This window comes from Chiloscyllium plagiosum, unplaced genomic scaffold (assembly GCF_037043375.1).
Source record: "Chiloscyllium plagiosum isolate Xiang-an unplaced genomic scaffold, Cpla_swu_hap1 HiC_scaffold_10, whole genome shotgun sequence".
Lineage (NCBI taxonomy): Eukaryota > Metazoa > Chordata > Chondrichthyes > Orectolobiformes > Hemiscylliidae > Chiloscyllium > Chiloscyllium plagiosum.
In genome coordinates this window covers 118,406,850-118,425,924 of record NW_028270148.1, presented here as the reverse complement: position 1 = coordinate 118,425,924, position 19,075 = coordinate 118,406,850, and the positions used below count along the sequence as shown (strand labels likewise).

The 19,075-nt window shown below is 41.6% G+C and overlaps 2 protein-coding genes and 1 pseudogene across 6 annotated transcripts in view; all 3 read left to right on the top strand.

The window, feature by feature from the left end:
* Window positions 1-1,681, top strand: part of commd1 (copper metabolism (Murr1) domain containing 1) — a 109,929-nt gene extending 108,248 nt beyond the window's left edge. For both annotated transcript variants that reach the window (XM_043704241.2, XM_043704240.2), the window contains exon 3: window positions 716-1,681. In XM_043704241.2, the coding sequence (XP_043560176.1) occupies window positions 716-747 (32 nt within the window). In that variant the 3' untranslated portion in view covers window positions 748-1,681. The remainder of the gene's footprint in view (window positions 1-715) is intronic.
* A 6,557-nt stretch (window positions 1,682-8,238) lies between these two features.
* LOC148149067 (snRNA-activating protein complex subunit 1 pseudogene) lies at window positions 8,239-9,249 on the top strand (annotated as a pseudogene).
* A 4,475-nt stretch (window positions 9,250-13,724) lies between these two features.
* Window positions 13,725-19,075, top strand: part of b3gnt2b (UDP-GlcNAc:betaGal beta-1,3-N-acetylglucosaminyltransferase 2b) — a 53,317-nt gene continuing 47,966 nt past the window's right edge. For 3 of the 4 annotated variants that reach the window (XM_043704235.2, XM_043704236.2, XM_087991715.1), the window contains exon 1: window positions 13,725-13,860. The gene's annotated coding sequence lies outside the window, so the exon portion shown is untranslated. The remainder of the gene's footprint in view (window positions 13,861-19,075) is intronic. The other variant, XM_043704237.2, reaches the window with a different exon arrangement.

Genomic DNA, 19,075 nt, shown 5'->3' with positions numbered 1-19,075 from the left:
TTTAAAGCACGAGAGGTGATCTGATTGAAACTTAAAGGAATAGACAGGCGAAGAGGTTTCTCAAGTTTGGGAGTGTAGAACTAGGGGACACAATTTAAAAATACAGGGAGGCCATTTAGGACTGACTAAAGGAGACTTTATTTACACAGAGAATTATGAATTTTTGGAATTCAGTATCTCTGTTTTGTACATTGGGATGAGGGTGTTGTTGGCTTATGCCATCGTTGATCTTGAACCATTAATTCCTGATTTTCTTTTATTGATTTCAAATTCCACCATTTGCTATTTTTTAAAATAGAGATGGCAGACTTCTAAATGCCATTGATGTGAAGGTATATCAGCATAATAATGTAAAAACCAAGGCACTGGAATAGTGATCAGCCATGATTGTATTGTTTGGCAGAGCAGGTTTGATGGGGTGAATGCCCTATTCCTCCTTGTATCTTCCTTAGTAGCTTCCAAGCCTCTGAGAGAAATTGTCCACAATTTACAATCATTACCCAGTTGTCCTGACTGAAATTTGTGGAGGTAAAATTTGAATAGTCTCAGCTCTTACAAATGACTTCAGATATCTGAAATCTTGTCTTGTGTGATTCCAGTATAGTTGCTTCCCTAATGATGAAAGCAGTAAAGCAAATAAATGTCCAGTGATTGATATTTAATCCTTTTATTTAATAATGATCATCACTCAGTGTCTTTCTTTTTTATATCTTAGGAATCGGAATTTCTCTGCTTGGAGTTGAATGAGATCAAAGTGAACCAGCTCCTGAACAAACTAGCAGAAATTGAAAAAAGTATTGGTGCTCTGAGTTACATCAGCTGACATTGATGGAGATAAAGAAACTAAACAGATGGTAGTACCAACACCATTATGAGCACTAAATATCCCATCGAATTATGGAATATATGTATTACATTGGTTGTAGAATGGTCAGAACTGCAATGCAATTTTGAGGTTACTTAATGACAGCCTCTTATCTACCCACAGGCCTGAAGTAACAATGTCTGCCTCACTAATTCTTTCCTCACCATCTAGTATTTTTGTTGTAAATTGTACTGAAGATACAGCTTTTGATTTGGTATGTTTCACCTAAACCCTTCAGACATCACCAGCTAATTTAGAATCTTCTTTAGAATGTAAGTTTGCATTCAGCTGGGTTGGGAATGCAAGTCATCTTTCTCTTGTCTGTTGTCAAGAGGCTAAAGTTAAGTTAGTTTGGATAGTCTCAACAGCCCATTTCCTTATGAAACCTTGTCGGCAACATATTAATTGGACAGTCATCTCAGAAAGATATAACGGGGTTTGAAGGGTGGTATGCTGGGGATTAATGTTGAGGTAAATTCTTTGATGCTTAACTGGTCCAAGCTGTAGCCTGATGAGGGATGTTTGATGTTCAATCAATTTCATAAATCAGTTTTTTCACTTGACTACGGTCTCCATGAACACAGTATTGCATGTTGGCTATATTTGGGATTTTGATGTTACTGATACAAGCACACAAAACATTCTTCATTACAGGACCAAGATATTGAGGGCAACTTATTTTGCTGTAAGAATATACAATTTTCATGCTTTATATGGGTTTCTTCAGAAAACCTTTTCAGTATCCTGTGTTTATATAACTCAATTACTTTACTATACATTTACATGATCTGAATAAATGCTTGGAAAATACAATAATCTTTGAATTGTATTGCTTATTACTAATTACCACACCAAGTGGGGTTACGAGGAAGGATTCTCCCACTCAATCTCATCCTTTGCCTGAGGCATGGTCACCGTCCAATTAAACCACCACCACCAGTCATGTCTCTCTAATGAGAGGACAGTGCTGAGGTCCTCTGGGACTATACAATATTCCTAATTAACTAAAACAACAATTTCAGAATTGGATCAATCTACAGTTTTTATGGTACTTATTAAACTGCTTTAATATACAGTTTTATAGATGATATTTCCACTTGAGTGTAGAATAAGGAAGAGTTCATACAATTGTCAGGGAGTGTATCTTTGGCCCTTGGCCGAGGTTTCACTCAAAGATTCTCCAGCAGAGGTAATTGGGTATGAATCATGGGTAGACGTTTTTTTAATCAATGATGCTGAGGTTTTATTCCACTCATGTTTTCAACCATGATTTGGAATTGAATGTCATCTCTACTCCTCAGCAGTGTTCATATTCATCTCACAGATCCAGATGGCATTCTTGGCTGCTTGATTGTTATTTCTATTGTCAGTCAGATGGTTTCTGCACTTGAGGGGTAGGATTGTTCTATATGAATTATGCTTGTGGTCCTACTTAGAATCCACATTTAAATATTTTATGATGCAAGAGCTTTTGAAGTTGATGAGTTTGTTTATATTCCAATGGTTCTTGAACATCTTTGTCTGCGTCATCGAAACACCTAAAAGATCTGCAGACCACCAATTAGTCCCACACCAAACATTTTCACTTTCCACCACAAAACGAAATTTGTTAGAATTACTGGGAAAATATGGAAATTGAGTATTTTCATTGCTTTTTCACGAGTATATACAATTTGTGAATTAATTTTTAAATACAGACAAATTACTTAATGTTTTAACAACATAAAGACATTTTCACCTTGGATATTAGTATTGCAAGACAGGTTTATTTGGAATATTGTTTTTTTAAAAAGTCACTAATTTGAAAAACTAACACATACATCTATGTTAGTTTAATAAAACAAACAGTAACGTAACTCTCGATGTAAGACTATGTTCTTTGGCTCTTTTTTTAAATAGATATTTTTATTGAAAATTTAACATGTTTTTACAAACTTACAAAATGATACACACAAATACAAACAATATATAATTAAATATTAAATAAATAATAACCAAAACCTAACAGACAAAAAGAAGAGATAAATAAAATGAAAGGAGAAAACAAAACTCAACTAACTACTAATCTAACCTATAACTAATCAGAGCGTATAATAAAATATCTTACATTACTTGAGGAAAAAAAAAGGATAACATAGTAATTAAATAGTGAAGTACATGCTCGGAACGAATTAACATCAAGTCATAATAAAACCGGTATTCATGCGGGATTCCTCCCCCCAAGGGCCCCCGGACCAGCCAGAACCGCTACACAACTAGATGAAAACCCTTGACAAAATGGCCGAAATATCTGTATCTATATAATTCAGAAAGGTCTGCCATATTTTATAGAATAATTCAGTTTTTTGGTGCACCATATTTGTAAGGAAGTCAAGGGGAATACATTCCATGACCAACCTATACCAATTCGAAAGTCCTGGAGGGCCCTCAGTTACCCAGTTTACTACGATATTTTTCCTTGCACAAAAGGAGAGAATGGAAAATAATTTCCTCACGTGCACATCCAAGGAAGGCAAGATTAGATCTACTCTAATTTCTGTCAAAGCATTTGCTACTCTGACCCAATATTTGCAGATCTTATGACATATCTATAAGCAGTGTGTGAGTGTGCCCACCTCTATTTTACATTTGGGACACATTGGCAAAGTTTAAGGAGGAGTATCTCCAATCATTCCGGTACAATACGAGTCCTATGGAGTATCTTTAACTGAATAGCTTGGGTTCTATTACAGGTGGAGATTTTTCTGGCATTTTCCCAGATGTCGTCCCACATTTCTGTGGATATTTCCAACCCCAATTCCTGATACCATGTTCTAAGCAATCGTTCCATGTCTTCCAAAACTTCATTATGTAACAAATGATAGAGTGCTGACCGAGGGTAAAACCATGGGCCACAACACTCGTTCCTATCTGATTTATGAAGGCTATCTAATAACATAGTCGTCTTCTGTATGTAATCTCGAATTTGGAAGTATTTCTGGTGCAGCTGTTCAAAAGACATCATGACCCCCTCATCAAACAGATCCCCTAAACAGGAGATACCCCTGGACCTCCAGGATTTAAATGTGACATCTGTGAGCCCCGGTTGAAAACCCCATGCCCCCACTATAGGAGTATAAGGGGAGGTTTTATGTGAATTACCCTTGTTTTGCCTCATTATCTTCCGGGCTTTAATTGTGTTTAATACTATAGGGTTTTTACAATGATCCATAATGACTTTCATCTTCTCAAAAAATAAGAGATTAGATTAGATTACTTACAGTGTGGAAACAGGCCCTTCGGCCCAGCAAGTTCACACCGACCCGCCGAAGCAAACCCACTCAGACCCATTCCCCTACATTTACCCTTTCACCTAATACTATGGGCAATTTAGCATGGCCAATTCACCTAATAAGAGGACACTTTGCTTGAGAAGCCTCAATGTCCAGCCAGATTGATTGCAGGTCAGACTAGACCCAATCGGCTATGTAGCTTAATAGAGAACTCAGCTGATACTTCCTAAAGTCTGGAAAATCCAGCCCTCCCCTTGCTTGTGGAAGCTGCAGCTTCTTAAATTAATGAGGGGCCGTCTATGATTCCAGATGAAAGAACCAAGCCAACCATATAATTTGCGCAGTGCCGGCCTTGTCAGCATCACTGGGAGCATTCTCATAGGGTAGAAGAGGCGGGGCAAGACATTCATTTTAATTAAAGATATTCTACCTAGCCAAGAAATTGGAAGATCCCCCCCAACATTGAAGGTCCTGCCTTATCCTTTCCAGGAGATGCACAAAATTGACCTTGCACAGCTGACCAAATATTGGGATGATAAAAATACTTAAATATAAAAAATCCTCCAGAGACCACCAAAAGGGAAAATGAAATCCGTCCAACAAGTGGGACTTACTAGCGAGACCACCCATCAGCATTGCCTCCGATTTTGAGAAATTAATTTTGTAACTTGAGAATGCACTAAATAAATTAAAAACTTGGATCAGGCGGGGCACGGACATCAAAGGATTACTAAGAAAAAGGAGAACATCATCTGCATAAAGGCTTTGGCTTTTATAAATCATGTTGAGCATGTGGGAGTCCAGCTGGTTGGAATTCACATGAGTGGTGAGGATGAAAGTTCAAGTCTTTTTTCTTATAGTTTTGACTGTGGTGATCCACAGATCATGCTTTGTGAACCACTGCCAAAATCAGTTAACTAGTTTTATCTTGTAGCCCAGCTCTGTCTCCACTAAGGGACTGAAAGTCAAAGTTTATGTACAAGTAAGTGAGTTTACTTGCTGTGCTGCAGTGTGAACCATCTGATTAGAGAGTATAGATCTCTAAACAGTGCACTCCCGTGCCTAAAGCAAACAGAAAATGCCAGCAAAGTTCTGGTCTAGCAGCATTTGTGAAGAGAGAAACCAAGTTAGGGTATCAAGTCTGGCATGGATGGTCTTGCCTCCTCTTAGTGCTTGAGCAGTGTGCAGACATCATTTCAGTTTGTACACTGGAATAATTTTTATGTTTTTACCATATAGCACTCAATAAATTGGCCAAAACTCTGAATGGTAAATTACATCACAAACAATGTGTTTGGCATATCTGATATACCAGAAACTGACAAAGATACATTCACACTCCAGTTTGCCATCATACAGTAGCTTAAATTTAGTGGACACCTCAAATTTAGTGCTCATGTTAAAGCCAAAATTTACGAAGGCAGGTACAACTGTCTAATGTGGTGTATCTCTTTGTTCCATCATCAAACTGGACAATGGTACTTGGGTTAAAGCATGTTTACTTAACACACCAACATCAGAGTTGTAGTTTAAATCCAATGAGTTCAATTTCATAATTTGACACTAGAATGAAGTGAAGCTTGTTCCAAAGTACCAGCCTTTTTTTTCAAAAAAACAAACTTCAACCTGGTATTGAGCATTTAATCTTGGGAAATTAATTCCAGCATCTGCAATGCTCCAGCACTAAATAATTCAATCCCACATTCATCCTACCACAGTATTTACAAGCTTTATAGAGTCATAGAATCATAGAGATGTACAGCACGGGAACAGACCCTTCGGTCCAATCCATCCATGCCGACCAGATATCCCAACCCAATCTAGTCCCACCTGCCAGCAACCGGCCCATATCCCTCCAAACCCTTCCTATTCGTATACCCATCCAAATGCCTCTTAAATGTTGCAATTGTACCCGCCTCCACCACTTCCCCAGGCAGCTCATTCCATACATGTGCCACCCTCTGAGAAAAAGTTGCCCCATAGGTCTCTTTTATATCTTTCCCCTCTCACTTTAAACCTATGCCCTCTAGTTCTGGACTCACCGACCCCAGGGAAAAGACTATTTATCCTATCCATGCCCCTCATGATTTTGTAAACCTCTATAACGTCACTCTCAACCTCCGACGCTCCAGGGAAAACAACCCCATGCCTGTTCAGCTTCTCCCTATAGCTCAAAACCTCCAAACCTGGCAACATCCTTGTCAATCTTTTCTGAACCCTTTCAAGTTTCCGATAGGAAGGAGACCAGAATTGTACACAATATTCCAACAGTGGCCTAACCAATGTCCTGTACAGCTGCGACATGACCTCCCAACTCCTGTACTCAATACTCTGATCAATAAAGGAAAGCATATTAAACGCTTCATCACTATCCTATCTATCTGCCACTCCACTTTCAAGGAGCTATGTACCTGCACTCTTTAGTCAGCAACATTCCCCACGACCTTACCATTAAGTGTATAAGTCCTGCTAAGATTTGCTTTCCCAAAATGCAGCACCTCACATTTATCTGAACTAAACTCCATCTGCCACTTCTCAGCCCATTGGCCTATCTGGTCAAGATCTTGTTGTAATCTGAGGTAACCTCCTTAACCATCCACTACACCTCCAATTTTGGTGTCATCTGCAAACTTACTAACTATACCTAATGTTCATTTATATAAATGACAAAAAGTAGAGGACCCAGCACTGATCCTTGTGGCACTCCACTGGTCACAGGCCTCCAGTCTAAAAAACAATCCTCCACCACCACCCTCTGTCTTTGAACCAGTTCTGTATCCAAATGGCAAGTTCTCCCTGTATTCCGTGAGATCTAACCTTGCTAACCAGTCTCCCATGGAGAACCTTGTCGAACGCCTTACTGAAGTCCATATAGATCACATCTACTGCTCTGCCCTCATTAATCTTTTTTGTTACTTCTTCAAAAAACTCAATCAAGTTTGTGAGACATGATTTCCCACCCACAAAACCTTGTTGACTATCCCTAATCAGTTCTTTCCTTTCCAAATACATGTCCCTCTGGATTCCCTCCAACAACTTGCCCACCACCAACATCAGGCTCACTGGTCTATAGTTCCCTGGCTTGTCCTTACTACCCTTCTTAAACAGTGGCACCACGTTAGCCCACCTTCAGTCTTCCAGCATCTCACCTGTGAATATCGATGATACAAATATCTCAATAAGCGGCCCAGCAATCACTTTTCTAGCTTACTACGGAGTTCTAGGGTACACTTGATCAGGTCCTGGAGATTTATCCACCTTTGTACGTTTCAAGACATCCCGCACTTCCTCCTATGTAATATGGACATTTTTCAAGGTGTCACCATCTATTTCCCTAGAGTCTATATCCTTTTCCACAGTAAATACTGATGCAAAATATTCATTTAGTATCTTCCCCCATTTTTTTGTGGCTCCACACAAAGGCCACCTTGCTGATCTTTGAGGGGCCCTATTTTTTCCCTAGTTACCCTTTTGTCCTTAATGTATTTGTAAAAACCTTTTGCATTCTCCTTAATTCTATTTGCCAAAGCTATCTCATGTCCCCTTTTGCCCTCCTGATTTCCCTCTTAAGTATACTCCTACTGCCTTTACACTCTTCTAAGGATTCACTGATCTATCCTGTCTATACTTGACATATGCTTGCTTCTTTTTCTTAACCAAACCCTCAATTTCTTTAATCATCCAGCATTCCCTATACTTACCAGCCTTTCCTTTCACCCTAACAGGAATATACTTTCTCTGGATTCTCGTTATCTCTTTTCTGAAGGCTTACCATTTTCCAGCCGCCCCTTTACCTGTGAACATCTGCCTCCAATCAGCTTTCAAAAGTTCTTGCCTAATACCATTAAAATTGGCCTTTCTCCAGTTTAGAACTTCAACTTTTAGATCTGGTCTATCCTTTTCCATCACTATTTTAAATCCTAATAGAATTATGGTTGTTGGCCCCAAAGTGCTCCCCCACTGACACCTTGGTCACCTGCCCTAATTGAAATTTGTGCTCTGTGTGGTTCAGCTATTCACTGACTGAACAAGATTTTCCAGTCACATCTCACTGTTGGTTTGAAAAATAGTCTATCTGTGACTCAAGACGTTGCAAAAATCATGTCATTGACAGTGGGATTGAAGAATGACTTTGAGAGACTGCTGTTGCATTTCCAATAGACTCAAAGTGTGCGCTATGAGGAATTCTCTGCACTCTGGAGGTACATGACGTTTGCCACTATCTTTTATGGAAAAATGGGTAAAGTAATGGCAGGAAGTTCAGCAGAGAAGCATTAACCTTGGCAATTCAGAACTTCTCTTCTCCTCCCCCCCCCCCCCCCCCCCCCCCCCTTCCACGCACACACTGATCCATTTTGGGGGCTTATAACCTTCTTTATGAACTTTATTATATCCAGCTTTGTCAGCCAAAAGAAAAGGATGGCACTGAAAGATTGGGAGGAAGTGCTAAGTTGCCAAGAAGAAATGGTGAAAGCAGAACATTTTGATGCCATTTATGTTCTGAAAAAACTCTTACATGACAAAGCCTACCGTTTCACATCATGCCAATATTCCTGACTTACAATAAGAAGAGGAGAAAAATGCCCAGTATTACTATTAACGATAATCTCCGGGAGAGATCTAACTTGGTGTCTGAACTCGTTTCCATTGATGTTTTGGAGGAACTTATGAATATCTATGATCATTATCAAACAATGAAACGTGTGATTTCTGTAAACAAAACCCAGCTGGACAAGGCATTAAGTTTAATTCGAAGTGACTTTGTTTCTGACTTAAAGAACCTAACGCTGAAATTCCAACAGTGGCAAGAGAAAAAGAACCCCAGCTTGACTGATCAACCAGAAATCTCTGGATCTGATGGTGATGAATCTAATTGTCAAAAGGGCTCCAGTCGTGCACAGACCCTGGCAAAGATGAAGTCAAAATCATACAATTCCATAGTGAAGGCATCTAGATCCAGAAGGCATCGACAAGTGAAAGTGGTGTCTTCAGAATCTGGGTCTGACTGGGAACAAGTGAAGAGTTCCGAAAAAAATCTGAATTCCTCAGTGAAAAAGCACAGCAGAGAATAAAGATTCTCCACCAACCAAGAGGAGAAGGCAGCAGCGTTGAAGAAAAATAACTTTATCTACTACAAGTAATCCTGACAGCTCCAGTAATGTGATTGCAAGTGAAAACTGAATGGATCAAAGCACCAAAACTGTGACTGTCCATTCCTGAATCAGACACAAAGTGCTACTTTTATATCCTCTCTCTTGCAGACATCTTTGAAATGAAGATGGAGACCGCCCTTTACTCTCTTGCTGGAGGCCAATTCCCTGTACACCAGGTCTTTCGGGATCCTCCCATCTGATATGCGATGTATGTGGCCCAGCCAGCGGAGACGACATTGTTGGAGCATGGTGAAGAGGCTGGGCACGGGCCAGGACCTCATTGGTGACCCGGTCAGTCCACATGCATCTCAAGCTGCGGAAGTGGAAGGTGTTGAGACGTCACTTCTGTCTGGAGTACAGGCTCCAGGTCTCACTGCCATAAAGCAGTGTGCTGAGGATGCAGGCCCTGTAGACTGCAACCTTGATTCGCGCCATTAGATTTCTGTTCTCCCTTACTCTATTAGCCTGATGAATGTTGAGGCTGTTCATCCGATCCTTCTGTTGAACTGAATCTAGGGTGAGACTGCTGTGATGGTGGAGCCAAGGTGTGCAAAACCCCTGGACTACCTTCACCTTATACAATACCTTTTATTCTTATATAAGAAGCAAGAGGGTAACCAGAGAAAGCATTGGTCCACTAAGGGATAAGGAAGGAAGGTTGTGTGTCGAACCTGAGAAAATGGGTGAGATTCTCAATGATTACTTTGTATCAGTGTTCACTGAGGAACGGGAGGTGATGAATGCTGAGATTAGATAGAAGTTTGTTTATTCTGGATCATGTTGACATAAGGAAGGTAACTAAAGGATATTAAGGTAGACAAATAAGATATGTTGGGTAACTAAAGGATATTAAGGTAGACAAATCCCCAGGACTGGATGGGATCTATCCCAGGTTGCTGAGGGAGGTGAGAGAGGAAAAGCTGGGGCTCTGACAGATATCTTTGTAGTATCCTTAAACACAGGTGAGTTGCCGGAGGACTGAAGGGCTGCTTATGTTGTCCACCTGTACAAGAAAGATAAGGATATTCCAGGTACCTACAGACCAGTGAACCTGACATCAGTGGTGGGAAAGTTGCTGGAGAAGGTACTGAAGGATAAAAGCTATTTATATTTGGAAAAGAATGGGCTTATCAGTGATAGGCAACATGGTTTTGTGCGGGTGAGATCGTGCCTTACCAACTTAATGGAGGTCTTTGAGCAAGTGACCAAGTTGATAGATCAAAGAAGGGCTGTAGATGTCATATACATGGACTTTAGTAAGGCGTTTGATAAGGTTCCCCATGGTAAATTAATGGAGAAAGTGAAGTCACGTGATGTGCAGGGTGTTTTAGCTAGGTGGATAAAGAACTGGTTGAGCAACAGGAGAGAATAGTAGTTGAAGGGAATTTCTTGAAATGGAGAAAGGTGACCAGTGGTGTTCCACAGGGATCAGTGCTGGGGCCACTGTTGTCTGTAATGTACATAAGTGATTTGGAAGAAGGCATTGTTCATCTGATCAGCAAGTTTGCAGATGACACGAAGATTGGTGGAGCAGCAGAAACTATATGGGACTGTCAAAGAATACAGGAGAATTTACAGAGGAAACTCGATTATCCGAATACCAATTATCCGAAAATCGGATTATCCGAAGGAGATCTCAAGGTCCCGATAGAAACATTACATCAAAGATGTGTTTCCAGCAGTGATGTTTACAGTGATTAAACAGGCACCGTCTCCAAATGATCGACCTCCCTCCCTTTCTCTCTCCTCACACTTTCCCTGGAGTTCTACACAGGGGTGTACCCTAACAAACCACCCCCCCACCCTCCCAGGAATAATCTCTCCAACATTATCCTGTACAGGGCAAACATGGAACCTGTCAAAAATAAAAAGTTGTGTCTGTGGCTGTGTGTCTGGGCGCTATTTGGAGACTTACCCCACAAAGGCAGCAGCAGCAGCATGTTGTTGGTGTGCAGTCCAGATGGCCCGGAGAGGGGCCGGGGGTGGACATGGGGCTGTGTTGGGGGCGGGGGTTCACGTGCTTTGTGTTGGGGTTGGAGCGGGTCGGGGGGCGGGGTTGGGGGCTCGCCACTTTGTACTGGGGCACAGGGTTGGACCCGGTTGGGAGCAAGGGCTCGCGCGCTTTGTGCTCGGGAGCGGTGCTGGACCAGGTTAGAGAGTTGGGTGGAGAAGTTGCAGATGGAGTTCAATCCATGCAAACGTGAGGTCTAATTCTAGAGCGAACTATACTGTAAATGGAAGACCCTTGGGAAAAGTTGATGAGCAGAGAGATCTGGGAGATCGGTCCATCGTACCCTGAAGATGGCTACACAGGTGGATAGAGTAGACAAGAAGGCATTTGGTATGCTTGCCTTCATCGGACAGGTGTATAAGAGCTGGCAGGTCATGTTAAAATTGTACAAGACTTTGTTTCGGCCGCATTTAGAATACTGTGTACAGTTCTGGTCACCACATTACCAAAAAGACGGGGACGCGGTGCAGAGAAGATTTACGAGGATGTTATCTGGTATGGAAGGTGCTAGCTATGAAGAAAAGTTGAGTAGATTAGGATTGTTTTTCATTACGAAAAGTGAGATTGAGGGGGCCTCATTTGAGGTCTACAAAATCATGAAGGGTATAGACAGAGATAAGCTTTTTCCTAGGGTGAAGGATTCAATAGCAAGAGGTCACACTTTCAAGGTGAGAGGTGAAAAGGTTAAGGGGGATATACGTGGCAAGTACTTGATACAGAGGGTGGTAGGTGCCTGGAACGCGTTGCCAGCAGAGGTAGTAGAGGCAGGTATGGTAGATTCATTTAAGATATGTTTGGACAGATGCATGAGTAGGTAGGGAGCAGAGGAATATTGATGCTTAGGAATTGGGCAACGGGCTTAGACAGTGCAGTTGGATCGACTCAGGCTTGGAGGGCCACAGGCCTGTTCCGGTGCTGTAAATGTTCTTTGTAGTTATTCATAGTGATTGGAGGGAGGTGCTCAATGACTTGTCCTGACAGATTGGTCTTCTCCAAGATCATGGTCAAGCTGAAGTCCTGGCTGGCTCTTAAGAAACTGTCCGTGAGCTGTTGCAGTTGCTCTTCCAAGTGTTTGCAGATGACGAGGTACTGGCAACACATCGTTCACTTCATGAACCTTGGTTTTAGCCTTCAGCCTCCTCTCCCAATTGGTGTGGAAACAGACACCATTAATTAATGTTCTAATGCTGTGCACAGAAGATTCCAAATAGGGTGGGTGCAAATACACAGCCCTGTTTACACCACTGCGAATGTTGAAGGTCTCTGCAAAAGAGCCACCAAACTGAATGATGCCCTTCAGGTCCATCTGGAATGACTGAACTATCCTGAGGAGTGTCTGGGAACAACCAATGCTGATGAGGATTTTGAACAGGCTGTCTGCTCACAAGGTTGAAGGCCTTTATGTGACCAATGAAGGTAATGTAGATTTAGTAACAGGCTATTGTGTTTAAGGATCACCGTTGTCCATTATCAATAGAGAAGCAGGCTTAAAGACCCCCCCCCAAATTCCTGCTCCTCCTATTTTCACTGTTTCAGTATCACACACAGAAAATTGCTGGTCAGTAGCTGGTCCAAACTCAATTACCTTCCACGATCTTCACAGGAGAACATTACATACCTGCTGTCTGTAATAGTCACCACTCTACCCACCCATTACAAATACCCAGAGGACGAGTATGGTCATTTCCTGATTAAGGTCAAACAAGAGAACTAACTAATAGGAATAGGAGAAAGTGAGGACTGCAGAGCTGAAAATGTGTTGCTGGAAAAGCGCAGCAGGTCCGGCAGCATCCAGGGAACAGGAGAATCGACGTTTCGGGCAAAGAAGGGCTCATGTTCCCTGGATGCTGCCTGACCTGCTGCGCTTTTCCAGCAACACATTTTCAGCTCTAACAGTAATAGGAAGCATACTGTAGCAGCATTTGGACTCTCAAAGATTTAAGAGCCCCACTGCAGATGCGACAGGCCCAACCTACCCACAGGACTCACCCTTCGACAGGGTCACCCACTCTCAGCGGCTGCCTGACTGTACATATCCTTCCACAGAGCCCAGGCGGCCCTATCCCTCTATTCAGCCCTTTCTCCGCAGTACATATCCCTCCCCAGGTCCCATTCACAGGGCGTATCCCTCCGCAGAACTTGTACCCGCCCATACCCCGGTTGCCCTGTCTCCATGTGATATGCCTCATCAGCCCAGCTCTCACGCCCAGATCAGGCCGTTTTGCGTAACGCTCTGCATAATACGCCCCGCCCCTTTACGCCGCTGACCCCTGGATATGAACAATGGCCACTTTCCGCACTCCCCTCCCGTAACCCGTGACATCTCGCCATCGATCCCGCCCTAACATTTCGGCACCACCCGTTTCTTACGTCATCGACCTATCACGCAAACGTCGTCAACCCTCCTGGCGACGCTCCGCCTCTGTCACGCCCCACATTTATCCCCGCCCCTCCCCTCTCTCCTGACCCCGCCCACCTCATTCGCAGTCTCGCTCTGATTTTTGCTGTTGAACTGCGGGTGCGGGCTGCAGCGGGAGTGCAGTTGGTGACAAACGGCAGGTAGGTGGCTTCACTCTTTTTGCTCTCTTCTTTCCCCTTTCTGAACGTATACCGGGATTTGGGCCCTGACGCCCACAGAGGTATCTACCTGGCCTATGATAGAGACTCCGTGCCGCTGCTCCAGAGCAGGCTCGGTCCCCGGCCCTCGGCCTCATAGTCTCGGGCCCCAGCCCTGGGTTCCGGCTGTTTTTAGCTGTTTAGTTTCATTGGTGGGCGGAAGCTGCAGTTTGAGTGCAGACATTCTCGGAAACAGCGAGTGCCAGAATATTAATCATTTCAATATTTGCAACATCACCGAGTGAATGATTCTTGTGCTTTCTGTAACATGTCCCTGATCAACATCGACCCGAATGTCCCCGATCAGTAGTGACCTGCATATTCTGCTGGTCAATGTTAACCTGAATAATAATGATCAATACTGATGTGACTATGTCAGATCAATCAACTAATTAGATCAGCCTGTCACTGTGTGAAAAGACCAAACAAAAATATCATAAATTGAGCCCTCTCAAAGCCCCAGGACGCTTTGTCCCAATCAGCTTATTACTCCCATTCGCAGGTTTATTTGCCTCGGGGTGGGTCAAAGGGCCTGTTTCTATGATGTATGACTCTGAGTAAGAGCAAATCCCAGTTATACTTGTGATTCTTCCAGTGCAGTGGTTTGCAGCTAAGTATTTCCTTACATGGTCCAAGGGACCTTGCGTTTTTAGGGAATAATTAAAAGACTTAATGCAAGAAAAAAATCCTGTTAATGTGGCGACCTAATTAACAAGATAGTTTGGTTTGGCTAGATTGTTTGCTTAGTGGTTGGGTTGACTATTGGGATTAGAAGGTAGAATTAGACGTGTAGAAGGACAAGTATATGCTTCTGTTTTATCTGTTTAATTCTGATCAGAGAGTTTGTGTTGGGAATGCTGTAGAAATCCCTCATCTAAACATTTCTGGAGAAGTCAGAATTTGTCTTGCAGTTTTTCTATTGCAAATGAATGAGGTGCCATTGATAAATGGATTTGTACGAGTAATATGCATGCATTTTAATTTGTGCATGTTATTTTGTTAAAAATGCAATTTTCAGCAGTGAGTAATATAAACTAATGTGTCGTGCTGGAAAAGCACAACAGGTCAGGCAGCATCCAAGGAGCAGGAGAATCGACGTTTTGGGCACAAGTCCTTCATCAGTCTTTGGATGCTGCCTGACCTGCTGTGCTTTTCCAACACTGCACTCTTGACTCTGAGCTCCAGCATCTGCAGTCCTCACTTTCTCCTGATATAAACTAATGTATGATATCTATTTTCAGGTTATGAATGGTGAAATTATGGATTTTTAAATTGTCCCCACATAATTGATAAATTGCCATAAACCTTTAATTTGTAACAATTGAAGATATGTAAATAAATAAATTCTAAGCTTCACGTGATCCAAAGTTATCAGGTAGCACTTTTGCCCCCAAGTGAGCCGTCTCATTTTGTTAAACCTTTATAGATGACCCAATTAATTTTGTTTAGGGATTGTTGCAATGTAATTTTAAATGAAAATGTATTTGTGGACGCCACAGCCAAAGTTATATCTATATTGCTGAGAGGTTTTCATAGACAGTAATGTACTCCATTTTGTTCCACATAGCCACCTCCACTCAACCAGGGTTAGGAAAAACAAACAAAAACCAAAAGTACTGTGGATTCTGGAAGTCAGAAACAAAAACAGAAAATGCTGAAAACTCTCGGCAGATTGGGCAGCTTCTGTGGAGAGAAAGCAGAGTTAACATTTCTGGTTCAGTGGCCCTTCAGTTCTGCTTTTGTTAGGAAAAGCAAAATCTGTTCTAATTTTTCGGAAATGTATGCGATGGTTGAAAAGCTTTATCAAGTACCAGATTGTGACTCGTCCTGGGAATGTTGAGTGAGGCAAAACTGAGGTCTGAAGAAGGACTACTGGAACTGAAACGTTAGCTCTAATTTCTCTCCACAGATGTTGCCAGACCTGCTGAGATTTTCCAGCAATTTCTGTTTTTGCACTCAATTAAATTATTGTTTAGTAACCTGGTGCGAGCAGTGTGTCCTTTTTTATAGACCGAGCAAACATCTTGCTCTGTCCCTCTGACAAGTTATGTCAAGGGCTGGCCCTGCTTTCTGGACTTCTGTCAGTGATATTAACTGTTAGAAGCTGCACAGTGTATCTGAAATATTCTGTCATTCTGGTGACAAGACACTGAATCCACCTCGAATTTCCTTGTGGCTTGGGAGCTGAGATATACAACTTGGAATAAAGGGTTGAATGTTGTGTGTTGATGTTTATCTGTATACTGTACCCTCTTATTTCCTCCACCATCTGGGATAATTACCTCATGTCTTTCATTTCTATAAAATGTTAATATGATAAACACTCGACAACGGGTTATATTGTGGGAAAGATCGGGAAATGGAGCAGACATCAAGTCTTGAGGCAGAAGTGCTTGAAAAGCTGCTGAAGGAGGGAGGGAGTGTCCAGAAGGCCAGATGTGCCAAGAAAAATAGGGACATGAGGCCGTGGTAGGGGTCAGATAGTCACAATTTTGATATTCTGGTTTCTAGCTTTACTTACCCAGTAGCAAAATCATTGTACAGAAACTTTGGGACATAATTTACTACCAAACATGGTGGAACCTGGCTCGAGTGTGGAGACATCTGTAGTCAACTGTTAGATCCCAGTGTCTTACAATTTGAAATGAAACAATAGTAATTTTAAACAGGCTACAAGTGGCACTGGTTCACAACTTTAATTTGTGCTTATTCTGTGGAGAAGTCATGTACTAAATCTGACAAGTCATTGTCAAATGTAGGTATTTTTGTTTGAAAGTGAAGAGGATGACATGCTGTGTTAATTGTGTAATGCATGTTAGAAAACAGAGATAGAACTTTGAAATGTTAGACATTGCTTTTTTGAATAAAGTAATTAGCCAGCTGCCCCTGATTCTGTTAAATATTTTTAAAAATAACTGTGTAGTTTTATACTGTGGTAAGTTTTTCCTGTGTGCGTTATCACCCAAAGAGATTGACGTGCACCTGCATTCTGTGCAGCTGGGGAGTGGATCTGTACTCTGTACTATTCTCAGTGGAAATCTTAATGCTATGATGGCAGATCCATTTTTCTTAACACTCATAGATTAAGTCAGGTTCTAATTGCTGGCAGAGCTGTACCAACCCTTGGTTCTGATTTTTCTGTTGAGATAATGAAAAGTATAACAAAGCCTCAAGTATAAAAGTCTTGATGGAACTGTATACATTGTTGTAACAAACTTTATTCTGAAGTTGTGAATTATAGTAAGAATTGTTGAAATGTTCAATTAAATAATGAGATTGTTAATTAACAAAATAATTGCCCTTTATAGACTCCATTTTGTCACTTGCATTTACGTTTCTCAATGTGTTAAACATCTCACTTGGTCTGTTATTAATTCTAGGATACTTTAGATTCTTGTGGTAGCTGAGTTTTAAACTGCAGCTGAACTTGTTTACCATTAGGATTCGTGTTTTGTTAAAACTAGATGCTGTACGGATATTGCAGTTATTGTGGATGGCAAAAATATTTTTTTAAAAAGACTAAGTTCTGTTTATCAAATTGAAGCAAATAAACATGACTTTATTTTTGTGTTATTGGCCAGTCATCCAGAGGCTAGGTGGCAAATCCAAATCTCAGTAAGTTAGTTTTAGGAATTTGAATTTGCTTTTGAAAAAGATGTAGGGGAAAAAAAAGCTGGCATCTTATAAGTGACCGAAGAGCTATTGGATTAACATAAGCATCTAAGTGGTTCACTAATAACCTCCTCTGGTTGGGCTTGTGTATGATTTCCAGCCCTACATGAACTGTTAGCTGGCTTTATAACCACTCAGCTGAATAACATTGTTGCAAGAATATTGCAGTGGTTCAGCAAGGGGAAATGAAAGCCTCACCATAGTGCCTTTCACAGCTTCAGGTTATCCCAAAGCACTTCATACCCAATTAATTGTATATGAAGTGGAGTCACTGTTTTAATGCAGAAACCACGACAGCAAATTTGCACAGAACAGCCACACACAAACTGCAATATAATAATGACCACATCATCTATCACAATGACAGGCCAAGTGAAAATGAGATTAGAATATGTCAATGCTTGATGACCAGTGTCAACACAATGGGCTGGAAGACATTTTTCGTCACAGACTCCAACAGCACAGAGACAGGTCCTTTCGCCCAGACCATGCTGAACAAAATGTCTGTCCACACTAACCCCATTTCCCTGCATTTGGTCTATATCCTTCTCATCCTTTCCTATCCTATCCATGTATTTATCCAAATGCATGTTAAATGTTGTTAATGTACCCATCTCGACCAATTCCACTGGCAGCTCATTCCATATGTGTACCACCCTCTGTAAAACTGTTGCCCCTCAGGTTCCCTTTTATTCTTTTCCCTCTAACCTGAAACTGATGTTCTGTCGTCCTTGATTCCCCAAGCCTGGAAAAAAGACTGAGTACATTTACCCTATCCACGCCTCTCATAATCTTATACACCTCTATAAGGTCCCACTTTAGTCTCCTATGCTGTAAATTTTAAAAATTCCTAGCTTGTCCAACCTCTCCCTATAACTCAAACCATTGAGTCCAGGCAATAGTTTTGTAAATTTCTTCTGCCCTTTTTCCAGTTTAATAACATCCTTCCTATAACAAGGTGACCAAAACCAATTCTCCAAGTGCAGCCTCACCAACCTCCTGTATAACTGCAACATAACCTCCGAACATCTACACTCAGTGCACTGACTGATGAAGGCCAGTGTGCCAAAAACTGCCTTCACTGCCCTGTCTACCTGTGACTCCACTTTGAGAGAGCTGCCAACTTAGACTCCCAAGATCCCTCTGTTCCACTACACTCCCATTCACTACGGAACTCCTACATTGATTTGACTTTCCAAAATGCAAGAGCTCACACTTATCTATATTAAACTTCATTTGCCATTTCTCAGCCCACTTCCCCAGCTGATCAAGGTCCTGCTGCAATTTCTGATAACCTTCCTCTCTGTCCACGATACCACCTATTTTCGTGTCATCAGCAAACTTACCAATTATGCCTTGTGTACACTCATCCAAATCATTGATACAGATAACAAATACAAATGGCCACAGCACTGACCCCTGAGACACACCATTAGTCACAGGCCTCCAGTCCAATAAGCATCTTTCCACTATTAGGAGAAAGTGC